This window comes from Podarcis raffonei, chromosome 5 (assembly GCF_027172205.1).
Source record: "Podarcis raffonei isolate rPodRaf1 chromosome 5, rPodRaf1.pri, whole genome shotgun sequence".
Taxonomy (NCBI): Eukaryota; Metazoa; Chordata; class Lepidosauria; order Squamata; family Lacertidae; genus Podarcis; species Podarcis raffonei.
This window is the reverse complement of record NC_070606.1, coordinates 57,366,418-57,381,680: the sequence shown is the minus strand read 5'-3', so window position 1 is coordinate 57,381,680 and position 15,263 is coordinate 57,366,418. Positions and strand designations below refer to the sequence as shown.

Genomic DNA, 15,263 nt, shown 5'->3' with positions numbered 1-15,263 from the left:
ATAAAATATAAATTTTTGGTCTTCCTTACTTTGCCTTTTTATGCTAGTAAAAAACCCACAGAAGTGTCATGCTGAAATGTTCATATTTAATATGGAAGATCTTAGGACTGCTTATACTTAATGGAGCTTGTCTGACATATAGTACTTACTTTACATATTATATATTATCTAGCCATGTGAAAACCAAAATGCAGTTGATACTCAAAACTACCACACCTGTCATTTATAGTCTTCTGGTGGTAAAATATTTTCTGACTTTGGTGGTGTATGATCAGGCTGGTAAAAATTAGATCTACAGTCACATAACAAACTTTGATTAGAACTTCCAGTACTTGGAATGTAGATTGGCAATATTATAATTGAGCAAGGAAGCAATTTGTCCATCCTCCATACTTTGGAACTGTTTATTAGCATGTGCATAATTAAAAATACAAATCATTGTTCTAATAATGATCTTCATTGAAAAACAAGGTCTCTTCAAGATAAGTCTTGCTGGTGCTGTGGAGTTGGTATTTGAAGTATGTCCATCTGCATCTAAACGAGTAGCTCCAAGACAATCAGATTATGTAGTAGTTACTTTGGTGAGAATATCGCGTAAGTGGAATGGAAACTTCATTTTGAGTCTAATATTAGACCTTGCTTTGGAAAATTCCTTTTAAATGATCACAAGCTGGGAATAGCAAAAGTATTTAGCTTTCGACAGACAGCATTCACAAAGAATTTGTTTTTAACTGATTATGTTAGGTCCCTGGGAAAGCAGATGTGAAGCTTACCAAGCTGAATTGGTTTGACCTGATGCAGTGTTCATGTCAGTTGTTAGGGTCCCCTCCCTGGTCTATTTTTTCCAAGATAGCTTCATTCTTTGACCATGAGTGAGTTTGGATGGAATACTTTGAATGCTTGTTAGTTTAGTAAATCTCAGCTTCTTCCACCAATTTCCTATTGTCTACAAATGAGTTTAATAAAAGTCAATTAGACTGTTTTGATTACTTCCCAGACTATGGGTATTTTCTCAGAAGTACCACTGAGTTCAGTGAGACTTACTCCTTGGTTAAGTATGTGCAGGATTACAGCCTTACAGCCCTGCAATTGTTTACACAATGATGTGCAGATGTTTTGTTTGTTTGCTTCTTTTTTAGTCCTTTAATATCTAGGAAATGAATCATCTGAAGTGAGACTAGCTAGACTTTAATTGGTAGTTTAACTGTTCTTTAGTGAACTCTCTGACACTATAGTTTAGTGCAATTTGCTGCATGGTTAATAAGCTTTGGACTGACTTTGGTTTACCAGTGATCATTGACAGCTAGGATAGCTCAATCAGTGGAGCCTGAGACTCAGAGTCATGGGTTTGAGCCCCACATTGGGCAAAAGATTCCTGCATTGCAGAGAGTTGGACTGGATGACCCTTGTGGTCCCTTCCAACTCCACAATTATATGATTCTATGTTTGTTGTAATGAATATCCCCCTTGTAAAACTGTGGCATTAAAATTCCCACCATTTGTATAATCAATTGACAGTATACTGGCTGTCACTTGCCTGTGTTAAAATAAGTTACTGCACTGCTTTTAATTCTGCATAAGATTGAATTCATCTGTTTGCAAATGAACAGTATAATACAATACATCTGGTGTTTGCTAATGTGGAATGTCAGTAAACTAGGAATAATTATCATCTTAGCTACAGTCAGTGAGGTGAGGTGAAACATTTTCTATTTCATAAGTTCATTAGTGATAATGAATGGATTGCGGCTGGAAATGTAATATTAGTCAAGCTTGGCAGTTTCAAGATTTCTACCTCTATTTACTAAATACAAGTAAAATAAACAAAATTCAGATCACAGGGGCCATCAGAAAATTTCCCAAAGCAAATTGGAAATATACCTGTTGGCAGTGAATGAAGATGACTCCTCTTGCTGTACTTGGCAGGAAGAGCCCAGAAATCTTTTTGCCTCCTTCCTAGTCTGAACATGCCTGCGGTCAAAGACAGTTAGGGTCCTCTTGGGTACTCAGCTGCCCCATGTATTACCATCACTTTTACTTTCCTTTCATGAGCTCTTATGCTCTGTTTCTCATCTTTGTTGGCTATGGTGTTAGGGAGTGTGTGAGAGAGTCTGACTATTGTTCATTCCCTTCTGTTTATGGATGGGGTGGGGGCTCGCATCAGCCGTCAAGTGGTTCAGGAAATGTGGACAAGTCCCTGCTGAATATCAGTGTCTTGGAACTTGGTGAACTTTGTGCAGTTCAGCTCAGTCTAAGTCTCTTGATGTTGGAGATCAGGGGCATGCACTTGCTGGTTCACACAGACAAAACATTGGCAAAAGCATATGTAAACGAACTGGTGGGACTTGGGTACTGAGGCCAACAGCCTTTTCAGTTTTGCTGAATACAACCTGCTCTCCTTGAAAGCTGAACAGTTAGCAGGCCTGAAGTACACCATGGCAGATTGGTTGAGTTGCAGAATCATAAATGAAGCATAGTGGCAGCAGAATCTGAGGGCATTTTAGATGCTGCTGGATAGTTTGGGGCATACAGTCAGTGGTGGTTCTCTTTGCCACACCTGAAAATACTCAGCTGCAGGTCTATCTCATGTGTCTGCCATGTGCAGCTACCCAGGGGAACAGATGTCTTAAAATCCATTTCACTAGCTAGCCTACTATATGCCTCCCAGCCACTTTGCGAGTTCCAACAAATGGTGAAGAAGGGTCAGAGACTCACAACTGAGCTGATTCTGGTGGCCCCCATTGGCCATGGAGTCCATGATTTCTGGACCTGGTGACTATGACTGCGCCTGGCCGGTGGCCATTGCCACTGTGTCAAGACCTGCTAGTCCAGGGGCCAGTATTTCACCCCTGGCTTGGGCTCTTCCCAGCTGACAGCCTGGAGGCTTAACCCAATACAAGGTTGTCGTAGAATGGTTGAGTTTTTATAAATATCACCTGTTATAATTTTTGGACCAACTACATACAAGTTCTACCTGTAAACAGCTTTATGCTGATTCTAATAATCGTTATGAACTTTCAGATATAATTGTATTTTAGATTGACAGTATCCCTTTAACCATCTGCTGTTTCATTGCAGGATCCATCCATGTCATTTTGACAGCGGCTGGCTAGTGATTCTGCTATAATTTCTAATTTCTTGGTCTACTACTCTGTGCAGGTAAATCTCACTTGGCAATAGTGCAGCGGGTGAACAATGAAGGGGAAGGGGATCCTTTTTATGAAGTCTTGGGCATTGTTACATTGGAAGATGTAATTGAAGAGATCATCAAATCTGAGATTCTAGATGAAACAGATCTGTACAGTGAGTATTAATCCCCATGATTTCCCCCCTCAAAATAGTTTGGAGCCTTCCTTCAAATAAAGTTCCGAATCTTGTTTATTTTTTGAGATAAATTGCTTAAGATCTATGAAGTAGAATTGGAACTTCACTCCAATTAAAAGTGCTTGTCATCTACAGACCCCTCTGTCATGACACACAGTCTTTTCTAACATTTTCTTTTAGCCTATCAGAACATTTTACTACTGACAGGCATTCTCTGGGGTGAATAGTGCTCCACTCAGCAATCTTAACAATTTCTTCCAAACTTCTATACTATAGGCTAGAGACAGACAAGAGTGTTGTTGCACTGTTACCTCTGGTGAAACAAATTTTGCCCGTATTTGAAACAATTCCAAAGTCTCATTACTAGAGGGGAAAGTGGAGTGAGTGTAAACACCGCAACAGCAACCTCTCTTTTAAGCAACCTTCAGTTATTTGGGGGAAGAAGAATCTATCCGCAGCATAGGAAAGAGATTGATTCAGAAACACAAATAGAGAGAATCAATAACAACATTAGAAAAATACAGCACCAAAATTGGGCAATTGCCCAATATATAGTTCCTATCACACTTCAAGTAAATGAAGGAAAGTGCCTGTAAAAATAATACAGAATTACACACTATAAAAAGAAAAAACTCAGTGCTTAAAAATTGTATTTAAACAAATAGTACAGCATTTAACTGTATATACACAAAGCCAATGTATACAGTGCAAACCCTCAAATTGGGGTGGACACATTAATGGATATCTGATCTGTGTCAATTTTGCATATGTTTTTTCATAAGTCTATTCCAGCTCATTTCTACATGAATCTGCATTTCTAAATGTATTTTATCCTAAAATACACCGTTTTTTGTTTCTAATAAATTTTGATGTGTTTCTTGAGCCAAAAACCGTTTTGCCAAAGTCAGAGACATACAAAATCTAAATAATAATTATGCTGCAATCTGTATATTACTCTTGGAGAAGTAAATTGTGTCACTTTGCTGAAAATGCTGACTAGTTGAACTTATCCTCCATCCTTATACTCTAGACAGCATTAAAACTCACTATAAGAAAATATGTCCAGGATTATAAATAATAAAAACTGTTGGTACTCAAAACATCATTATTACATGAAAAGCATTACTTGGGAAAAGCACAGAATATCTCTCCTTTTGCTTTATCACTTTTTAAGCATCTATACATCTGTTTGTAATAAAACCTAAAACTTGCTTTAAAACGGTGGAATTGTAATTTGGTCTCCTAAAATTTAATTTAGTTAGAGACAGCTGGTTTAGGGGATAACCAGATATATACCCTGTTGGGTAGATTATTTTTTAATCTGTTTAGGTAAGCAGTGGTAGAAAAGTATCAAACAGCATTTAGTAAATTTTCCTATGGTTGTGATATTTATATGTTTTTTTCTTTATATTTTTGTGTGTATTTTATTGTACTGGATGTTAAGTATTGCTTAAAGTGACTGTTTTAATTTGCATGCACTGTGTGTATACTGTGGCTAAATATTGTAGTGTTTTTAAATATAATCACATTGGGTGTTATCTTTTTAGCATATATAATTTTGTGTTATTTTTACAGACATTTCCCTTAATAAAGAATGTTGAAATAAGACAAGAGATCCATCACTCCTCTTCCATCTTTTGCCCGTTCCCCTTGGAAGACAAGGGGATGGGTGGGAAGAAGGTTCATTCTTCTTGGCATGATCTCTTGTCCCTCACCCCACTGTAACTTTAAAAAGGGTATAAGGAGAAGAATTGTTCATTTGCTATATCTGAGTTCCAGTCATTCAGCGGAACTCTTTACAGGGGAAGTGGAAAAAGCATAAATGGAACTTCACTATCTGTATGATACATAATTCCTGTGTGTGTGTAGGATGCAGGAAAAGATGGAAGCCCTTCTGTGAATTATCATGGGTTTCCACTTGAAAATGTTAGGTTTGATTTTACCATAAAGAGAAAGCAATTATTCTGTAACTATTTCGATTTTTAAACATTTGTCCATTACAACTTTCTCCATTTCCTATTTGGTTCATTCTTCATTTCCTATGGGGTGTTAGGAGAGAGGTAGTGCCTCTGGTGGGAGACGTGTCATGCTCCTTCTGGGGTAGTTTGCCCATCTTTGGTCCTCATCCTGCACTCAGCTCTCACCTGTGGCTCCTAAAAGCTGTCAGCATGTGACAGCAGCACTATGAAAAGGCTTCGACTTGTGGCTAAATCAGGTGATGGGAACCAATGGGTCTCAAACCCTCAATAAGTTAAGGACATCCCTGCATATGAAGACAGGCTCTGGTGGATTGAGTGGATAAGACCAATAGTAGGCCCAGTGGTCAAGAATGCATTTTCTGCACATGCTGTAGAGGAAAGTGAGGGGCAGATGGGGCTCACCAACCTGGGAAGGTAGCCCATCTAGGAGAAGGAAAACTGATCCTAAACCTCCACTGCTTTGCAGGATATCTTTGGGAGAAGAAATGCTAAGGAGTGAACCCTACGCAAATCCAGAGTGGAGTCCCTAAGATGGTTGGATGGCGCCTTGTATGCCTCCTTCTGGCAAATCCTGTTGCCAAGCACATTGCTTTTCTTTCCTTTGTATCACATCAGTGAGGCTGAAAGGGAAGGAGGTATTGTCGTATGGGCAGCCCAGGACCTCCATGCACACTGTCCAAGCTTGCGCCCCAGGGAGGTCACTTTGGGGCTGCTAATGCAGCAGTTTGGCTTCACCTCCCCAAGGTCCACCCCATTGTCTATCAATGGGTGCCAACAACATTTTTTTAAAATAAAATCATAGGACTTTTACAATACTTGGCTACTAAGCATTCCTCTATTGCTGTAAATATCTCAGTCCCGGCTAGGCATTTCACTGCTGTTGTAGACACTTCTACTAGTTCCACAGTTAATCTAATAGGCAGCAGAGCCAACTTTCCTCCACTTGGTCCATAAAATCTATTAAATTCACCTAACCTGATACACTTTTCTTGTTCGCACTAAATATTTATGAGAGCAATAAATCCACTCCTGATGATCTTCAGGATCTGTGAGTTGTTTCTTTCACATCAACTCTTTCCCAAAATACTTCCATTGTAGAGTTATTGTATAATGTATAAGGACATTACAGTGCTGCTTACAGAGCAGCACTGATGACTTCTGGCACAGGGTGTCCCTTTGTGCTGATACAGGAAGTCTTTTGGCTGATTTTTATATTCTGAGTACAGCATGAAAACAGAGTCATAAGTTTGTTCACTCTATAACTTGAACTTAAATGCTTGCAATTATGCAGGTGTTAGGAGCTAAATAACCCCAAAATCTTGTAAGTAGATGAATGGATCTTCACATAGGTGCATGAGATTCTTCCTGGGCTGTTGATTGCAGTTTGCAGTGATTGTGCTCATAACTTCAAGACTTTTTATTTTATGAGAATGGCGTAATGTATGTGTGCTTATTCCTGTTTCTAAACAGTGTCACCCAGTGTTCATGTTGGACCCTGATTGAATTATTGTTTTATTTCTCCATCTCCAGCTGATAACAAGACCAAAAAGAAAGTAGCCCATCGAGAGAGAAAGCAGGACTTCTCTGCCTTCAAACAGACAGACAGCGAAATGAAGGTTAAAATATCACCACAGTTGCTGTTGGCAATGCACCGTTTCCTAGCAACAGGCAAGTGTGGCTTATCACAGTTTGATCACTCCGGGGTCCAAGAGCTGATTTGCTAGTAGAGTCTGCTGATGCAGTGGGTGGGACAGTGCAAGCTGACACAAAGGCTGGGTCCTAGAGAGTGATACACCATGCCATTCCCTTCATTTTAATTCCCTTCATTATTCGGTTTTGACACTTGCTCTCCAGGACACTAATGAGAGGAGGGTCAGTAACTTAAATTAAAAATGGATCTGGAAGATGGGATATGTAGAAGTGCCACAGTGTACATGTTTTGACTCCAACAGACTGAAGGCCAAGTTTCATGTTACATAGAACCATCTGTCAGGGATTCTTTAGCCGTGATTCCTGCAGTGCAGGGCATTGGACTAGATGACCCTTGGGGTCCCTTCCAACCCTGCAATTATATAAATCTGTGGAAGTTTTCTGTAACTTTTATTTATTTACTGTATTATTTGCAGTCCCCCCTTTAGTCAGTTGGGAATGTATGGAGTGTTAGGGGAGGGGTAGTACCTCTGGTGGGAGTCGTTTTAGTGCTGCTAGTGCAGCAGTTTGACTTCACCCCCACACTCCATTGTCTCTCGAGACAGACAGATGCCAACAACCCTACAGCCAAGAATACCAGAGCAGCAAACAATAGCATTAAAATCACTATTAACAATAAAAAATTGAAACAAAAGAAACCAATCGGCATCTTAAAATTAACAGCAATCACAAATAAAACTAGCAACAGAAACAATTTAATGAGAAGCTGTTACTGGGTATTGTAAACAGAAGCGGAGGGTGGGTAGCAAAGGGGTACTTAACCCCTTCCCTACTGGCTGTTTTTCCTTTCAAAATCTCCGTTTCTGCGTCTCTCTCTTACCCTGTAGGACAAAAGGAGTTTGTTGAGGAATTTTGAGAAATAAAATGCCCAGTGGGAAGGGAATTAAGCATCCTTTCCCGTCCTTTCTCTGCTTTTGTTCATTAAATAAAGAAGTTGGGCAAGAGTTACATAGAACTACAAGTAACACACCCACTGGCCCTAACTTCTAGCAAATAGATTCTCAGAAGAAATAGCTCAGGAAATGATATAATTGTGGACCCTTCATTAAATAGTTTGTGATGCTAAGTGTCTTTTATTGGAAGAGCATCTGGAATCAAGAGTGAGAATGTAACCTTCTATCTACAAGCTGTTCCTGGATTTATAGGTGTTTTTAAATGCCTACTGTTCAGGAGATTTGTAATATTAGTTTGTAATTCCTATCAGTGGGTATGATAGTAGCCTATTAGACTAAAAAAGGAATCCTGACCCTCTTTTGAATGGGCAGATGTCTGCAGTCTAACATTGTCCAGAGGTTTGGCTGATTCTTGGGCAGCCTTAGCAGTGAGTCTATGGATTAGAATAGCTTTTGTCTCTGAATATCACTTTCATTCTAGAAAATTGTGCTCTACAGAGCAATTCACATGAGAGTATGTTGGCTGAAGATATCAGTTATGTTCTAGGAGTCTTGTAGTTGGGACCCATTTGCTAATGCGACTTCAAGAGGAAGACTCCCCAGAGGAAGTGTTGCATTTACAGAGAATAAATGTACAATATATTTCTTAAACTAATTTGCACAGAATTGTGCACAGAATGCCTTACACATGGACTCCAAAAGCAGTCTTTATGATTCTAGTGCTTGTATGCTTTTGTAAGGAGATTGGTGCTTTGCATTTCAATATATTAACTATTAACTGTGCCCCATGTTGAGAATATTTTAGTTTTATGCTTGTGGAAGTGTCAAATAGTAAGATTTAAAAACTGGAGAAAGCATTTTGTGACAGCCACTGTAATCCTAGTTATTTGAAAATGGTCTCACTTTTGCTATTCTGTTTGGATCACAGACCCTATTTGGATCAGGCTCGCTGGCCCCTTTTTTTATTTTGTGTGGTGGCTGAGCTGAAGTAAACACATATAGGACTTCTAGGCCTATAAAAAGCAAATATTAAAAGCCTCCAGTCACTGCAGAAAATACTTTCATTCACAATTCAAGAAGAAGCTTTAGTGATGCCAGCTTTCTAAATAGCCTTAATACCATTTTCATATTGTTGCATCTCTCTAAATTGAAACTGCTGTTACCACAATCTGGAAACTAACTTAATTGAAAGAGAAAGTCTGCATTTCTGGGGCTAAAATTAACTCTGTGTTTCTTTGAACTTGATGTGCATCACAAAATTGGTCTCTGGGCTGATTTTGTGATTATTTGCTTCATGATAAAAAGAATATTAGGATATGTTCTGAGGTAGTCACTAGACTAACTGTGGAATTACTGAGCAGTTTAATAAGGGGATCACTTTTGCCTTTAAAACCCGAAAATTAGGTCTGCAAATGTATTTTGTGTAATGGATACAAAGTAGTGATCCACGTGAGTCATCTAATGCACCGTGGGGTAAATGTCAAGTTGTGTTTATGTCTTCAGAGGTTGAAGCATTTGGCCCATCCCAGATGTCTGAAAAGATTCTCCTAAGGCTACTGAAGCATCCCAATGTGATTCAGGAGTTGAAGTATGATGAGAAGAACAAGAAAGCCCCTGAATGCTACCTCTATCAGCGAAACAAGCCTGTTGATTACTTCGTTCTAATTTTACAGGTCAGGTCTATGAATATATAAGCATCTTTCTCTCCTGCAGCAAAATTGAGCAACATCTCAGCAACAGTGACTATATTCTATAAACTACCTAGAGTAGCATTTTTCAGCTCTCTGGATGTTGTTGGTCTACAGTTCCTGTCAGCTCCAACCAGCTGGGCCAATAGTTGGGGATAATGGGAGTTGTAGTTCAACATCTAAAGAATCATGGGTTGGAAAAGGCTGGCTTAGAGCTTGTAATGGGAAGGGAGCCAGGGTTCCCAGCTTGGCTTGCTTTTTTTCTGCCTGACTGCGATATGCATGTCAGGACAAAACTAGATGATGTACACTAGGGTAAAATTAGAAACGTGAATGGCTTAAAAAAACAAAAAACAAGTAGCCAGTGTGGAACCTCTGACCTGGATTGGGACTCTTGTAGCATTTTTTTTGTATTTGCATGAATCAGAGTTTACACAACAGCCTGTGTCTGCTATTTACATTTTAAAAGCCATTCAAGCAACTGCTGATTATATTATTAGTGTGTTTTCTAGCTTTCCACTTAGCCATCAAGTGAAGCGCTTCAACTTTCCTTTAGTACAGTAGTGTTTATGTTCTTATTCTTTTGCTTGGAGTTTCTGATTAAAATTAGTGAAGGCATGTATTAAATACTAGTAAGTTCTGAAGTGAAAAAGGATTTATGTGTAATTAAAATTTCTAAGGAAATAATGGAAAGCAAACAAATAGTATTTACTAGGTACAAACTAGATACAGGGTGCTTTTGTGAATTGTTCCAGCAGTGGCAAAAATTAGCTCCCTCTTTTGGCAATTTTGGGGAGTGCACTGAAAAAGGGTTGTTGGTCCAAATGAAGTAAGGGCTAATAGTTATCGAGTTGGTTGATCATGAGGATGTACTAACTGTACTTTTAATTGTCTTTGGTTACTGTTAATGATATCATCATGTAACCAAATCTGATTGGCTTGTAATTACATTCATTGCATGATCCTTGATTTTCCTTGCATGATCCCAGCCAGAGAGTGAAGTCCTACTAGACAATGAAAATGGCACCAAAGCAGGGAAGAGATTGGAAATGAGCAAGAAGCAAACAAGCTCAAAGGGAGGTTTTGCAAAATATGCTCCCTACCCAAAAGGTATATTACCATTTAGGTTGGGCAAAAGGTTTTTTGGGTGGTTTGCTACGTGTGGCCAGCGCTGAAGCCTAGCATTGCCTATTACCATCATTTCTGGATGATTATATTTACTAAGTGAACAGCACCACCTACTGACTTGCTAATGTCTTGTTCTGCTTTGCCCTTGGAGTACAAGTCACCCTTAAATGTATTCACATCTGAAGCAAAGGTCACTTTGGTTTACATGTGAATGATTACTGTAGAAGACTGATCATCTCACCCTACCCCTCACAGCTGTAGGAAGGAATGGGAAGCTGGTGTCCTGCTTGATGCAGCAGTCCTCTTGTCCCGGGCTTTCTACTTCCACTCCCACATGAGTTGCCGCTCTCAGCCTATTCCTCCACATCTGCTCTTTCTTTGTTTGGCTTCCCATATTGGTGGGCCAGGTCTGATCTATAGCCACCCTCCTCCTCCAGGCTCCATGTGTGGTGGTTCTTTCACATAATGTTAGCATTTTCCCTGAGCCACTGCTTTGCTCACCATTTCAGTGGTGAAGAATCCATGGAAGTTCTCAGGCTGGATAAAATTAAGTAGGGTTAAGTTTTATTGTTTATTAACTGCAGTACAGAAATCTGCCTTCTGTCTCTGTTGGAGCAGCTACTATGCAGAAATTATCTTAACATCGTGAATGTGAGCTGAATTTGTAATGTAAAACGGTTTTCCAAATTTGTTTTGATGCCATGTGGATGGCTGGATAAAAGACTTAACCTCTGTACATATATATTTCACTTTGTATTTGGTACATGTTTTTAAAATTTCCAATAACGTTTATAAAGCAAAAAAGCAGAGTTAAGCAGGGAGTTTGCATCCAGCTCTTGGACTGGAGGGTCCTCGCTCTTCAGGGTTGCGGTGCAGAATACATGTGTGGTTGTGGCATGTGGTCCCCTCTAGTAGCTGGCATGTGTTTCGCATTGATGCAGTCACTATTTTTGCACATGGTCAACCTCACACGGTTGTTGTGAGATTCAATATTGGGGGGGGGGGGTTCACTGTCCTGGCAAACCTCCTGTGGGAATGGGGATTCAGTGTGTTTTGGAGGATATTTGTGAGGGGAGATTCAGTGTGTGGCGTTCACTGTGGGCTGGAGTGTATATAGAGTTGCAGTGTGATTGGATTACAGTGAAGTGTGTGCATTTGTGGGGTTTCTAAATATGTCTGTGGACCCCCAAAGGTTGATGATTCCTGACCACTGCACCACACTGTCATACAGGAAGGGGGAGCTGTGGGGGCTGTCTGCATGGTTGTGGTATGTAGTCACCCATGCTTTCAAATGCACCCAGAGATACAACATAAATTGACAAGCCCTCATCTATCATCTGCACCCGAATGTTATCTTTTATAATTACATGAATAGGCATTGCAGGTGGTGGCAAAGTAGGTGCAATGCCTATTAAAATTAGGTGGCTTCCTCTGCAGACACTGCACTTCTGGCAAAATCTTAGCTTCACTTTTGCTTTGTCATGCAGGGTAATAGTTTGCCAGTATTTGTTTTCCATAGATTTCAGTGGGTCAGGAAAACCGTAATAACATTTACACTGATTAGAACTTTGATGCTGAACAAGTCTGGCTAAATCAGTAGCGGCTTTCAGCAAAATTGGGTGGGTGTGTGATTTATTGTTAACTGGTAAAAACGGTCAAAGTTCAGTTTTCAGCACTTCTAAAACTTGCTATATCTGTGGCAATTTGAATCTTATCGGTTTGAAATTTGGCACTTTCATAGCTATATCATGTATGGCAAGTTTGAAGTTATCAGCCAGACATACCCCATTTTATAAGCTAAAGAATATTGAGGCTTCTAATGACAGACTCACCTTAACTATAGGAGTCATCCTGTGCACTTATAACGAACTATATGGATAGTTACTTTTTGTAGCTTTGCTTCATGGAAGGAGGTGATTTGTGTAGCATCTTATGTGAATCTTGTGGAATGTGGTGTATGTCTAGCCTACTTTTCCTCAAGCTTCTTGGAGGCAAGGTCACAAAAGTTAAAATGAGGAATCCTTTCGGATACTTTGTTTAGTCAGTTAGTATATTAGTTTTTTTCTCATGTGAAAAACACTTCTTCCACTTTTCTTTGCATCAGCTAATAGGTGGGCATTCGCCAACAATAGCAACTTTCTCTTGGAATGTGGTGCGTAACATAAAAAGAATTTGTCAGGATAGCAATAGTTCAACCCCCCCCTCCAGTGGTGAATTATGTGTTGCTGTTATCTGTTCAGTCATACAATCCATCTCACTCTCCTGCTTTCTGTGTCAGTCTCCCCTTCCTACTGATCTCTTTGGTACTTAGTGGGGAAGTGGAGATGGACACGCACACACTCAAAATGATATATTAGGGGAGAGGGGAACAAGTATCTGCTTCTTTACTAGAGCATTAAAACACACATTGAGCAGGGTTGCTGCAGAACTTGTATGTGAGATAGCACAGATGGCCTTGATTTTCTTTTCTACTAGTCAGTTAAGAACTGTTAAGGCCCTAAATGTTCTTGGAGACAAATTAGAAATGATTATTGAAAGGGAGCATATGTCCAAAAGGGCAACTTTTTGCCAGACTTATCAATGTTGCCACCACCAGCAACAGCCAGTGATGTAGGACTGGGAACACGCAACAAGATGACATCATGGCAAAAGTTAGACTGCCAAAGCATTAGAGAGAGATTTGTACCCATTTTGAGTAGCCACACCTGGTGTAGCACTGTTTGTTTTTGCTTTGAATAATTTCCTGGTTAACACTACAAAAGTTGTTATAGCATTACTGTGAGTATAGTGAGTAGCAATTACTGAAACAAATAAGGTAAACTGGTTAGTTAATAGCATTTTTCTTCTGGATCCCTATATGTAGGGCAATATAGAAATGGCTGTCTGCATGATGCAGGTTGCTTTTACTTGGAGAGTAATGTTTATGTTAGATTAGCTGATTTTCTACAAGGCCAATAGTATCTGTCCTCATTCAAACTGAAATCAACCATTCCCTAAATGGTGTGCTGTAGGGGACTATGGGGATAAGTAGCAAGCCTATAATGTTTGCAGAATTGTGCATAATGTTTTGCTGCCTCTTTTGGGTACTCCTTCTCACACCTTGGGCTTAACAGTATGTTGAACCAGTAGCGTGGGATGTTCCTGTATAGACCTGTCCTTACTGTTGGCATAGGATGCAGTGCATATTTCTGAAAATAAATTGGGCAAGCAAGTTCAATTCATTAGAATTGTGCTTTTTGTCAGCTGCTGAATAGCATGCCCCTGCATCTAATATTCACCCTTCTCACTTGCATTAGGTAACTGGACTATTCCTTGGCATGCATGAGTGGTACTTGCTTATTTCTCTCACCCCTCTAGTCTTTCTAAGAAATAATGTATCTGGCAAGAGTTGCACTATTGCTACAGCTTTCAGGAAGCTGCATTGTTATCTGAGTGTGAAAATATTATGATGTTGCATGACAAAAAATGTAAATCAGTGTATAGTTACATGCAGTACAGTTTTAATTTGGAGATAATATGAGAAAAATGCACAGCTGGATAACAGTAGGATCTGTTCTGTCCACCTGCAATGGCTCCTACAGTAGCAGAATGTTGGCATTAGTTCAAGATTGCTGTTCACCTGTTGTTGTTACAGGATATTTTATAGGATAGCAATTCTAACCACACCAGTGCCACAAGTGTACATTCTTGCTAGTCATTCATATAAAATGGGGTGATAAGGCAGGCAGCAGAACAGGGAACCATCTCTAAGTTGAGATGATGGATTATCTGCAGTGTGTGTGTGTGTGCGTGCGTGTGTGTGTGTGTGTCGGGGCTCTTCCATGAAATGCTACCTGAAACGTTCTATGACAATATGTTGCGCAATGAAACTATACAGAGGCCCTGAAAAGATTATATTATACATGTATTGTAGCCTTCTTCAAGTATTCAGAATCCTGAAGAATTATTTTCACCCATATATTTGTGATTTATTTGTGCATGATTGAGAAACTGCAGTATCTAGAACACTGAATATGAATGGAAAAAGAAATTGTGTTTTTTTTTAAAAAAAGCTTTATCTGCCTCACATGTTGATCTTATTGAACTTCAGATGAGGGATGAACATTAACTCAAAGCAGGAATACTTTTGAACCCACTAGGAACATTGTCATCTTTTCTCCACAGGGGAAAGTGGAAGTGGAGGCTGGGAAAGAGGGAATGAAGTTTGAGGCTGGTGCTTTCTCTTACTATGGAGTGATGGCTCTCACAGCATCACCAGGTAATTTCTTAATTTCTCTGTTTGAAATTCCTTCCAGAACAAACTTCCCCACTGCTGGGGTGTTGAGGGCTAGAGGAACAAATTTAGTTTTTGATTAAATCTGATGAAGCAGTACATAACAGTGCCCTGTCAACATAAACAGCTTGACATGGAGGAAACCTTAAGCCATCAGAAGTGTTTAATTAGAATGCTGCAGAATGTTTATTGGCACGAATCTAGCACAGTATTTAGATTTGGTAGCTTAACATTTCTTGTTAATTTTTTTACTGAAAAATTGTTGGGA

General features: G+C 39.5%; 1 protein-coding gene across 5 annotated transcripts in view; it reads left to right on the top strand.

Annotated features, from left to right (window-relative positions):
- CNNM2 (cyclin and CBS domain divalent metal cation transport mediator 2) overlaps window positions 1–15,263 on the top strand; it is a 116,985-nt gene that overhangs the window by 84,022 nt on the left and 17,700 nt on the right. For 2 of the 5 annotated variants that reach the window (XM_053389328.1, XM_053389327.1), the window contains exons 2-4: window positions 3,160–3,303; window positions 6,834–6,971; window positions 9,410–9,579. In XM_053389328.1, the coding sequence (XP_053245303.1) occupies window positions 3,160–3,303; window positions 6,834–6,971; window positions 9,410–9,579 (452 nt within the window). Of the gene's footprint in view, window positions 1–3,159; window positions 3,304–6,833; window positions 6,972–9,409; window positions 9,580–10,583; window positions 10,705–14,886; window positions 14,981–15,263 lie in introns of all 5 variants that reach the window. The other 3 variants (XR_008330632.1, XM_053389325.1, XM_053389326.1) reach the window with 3 other exon arrangements.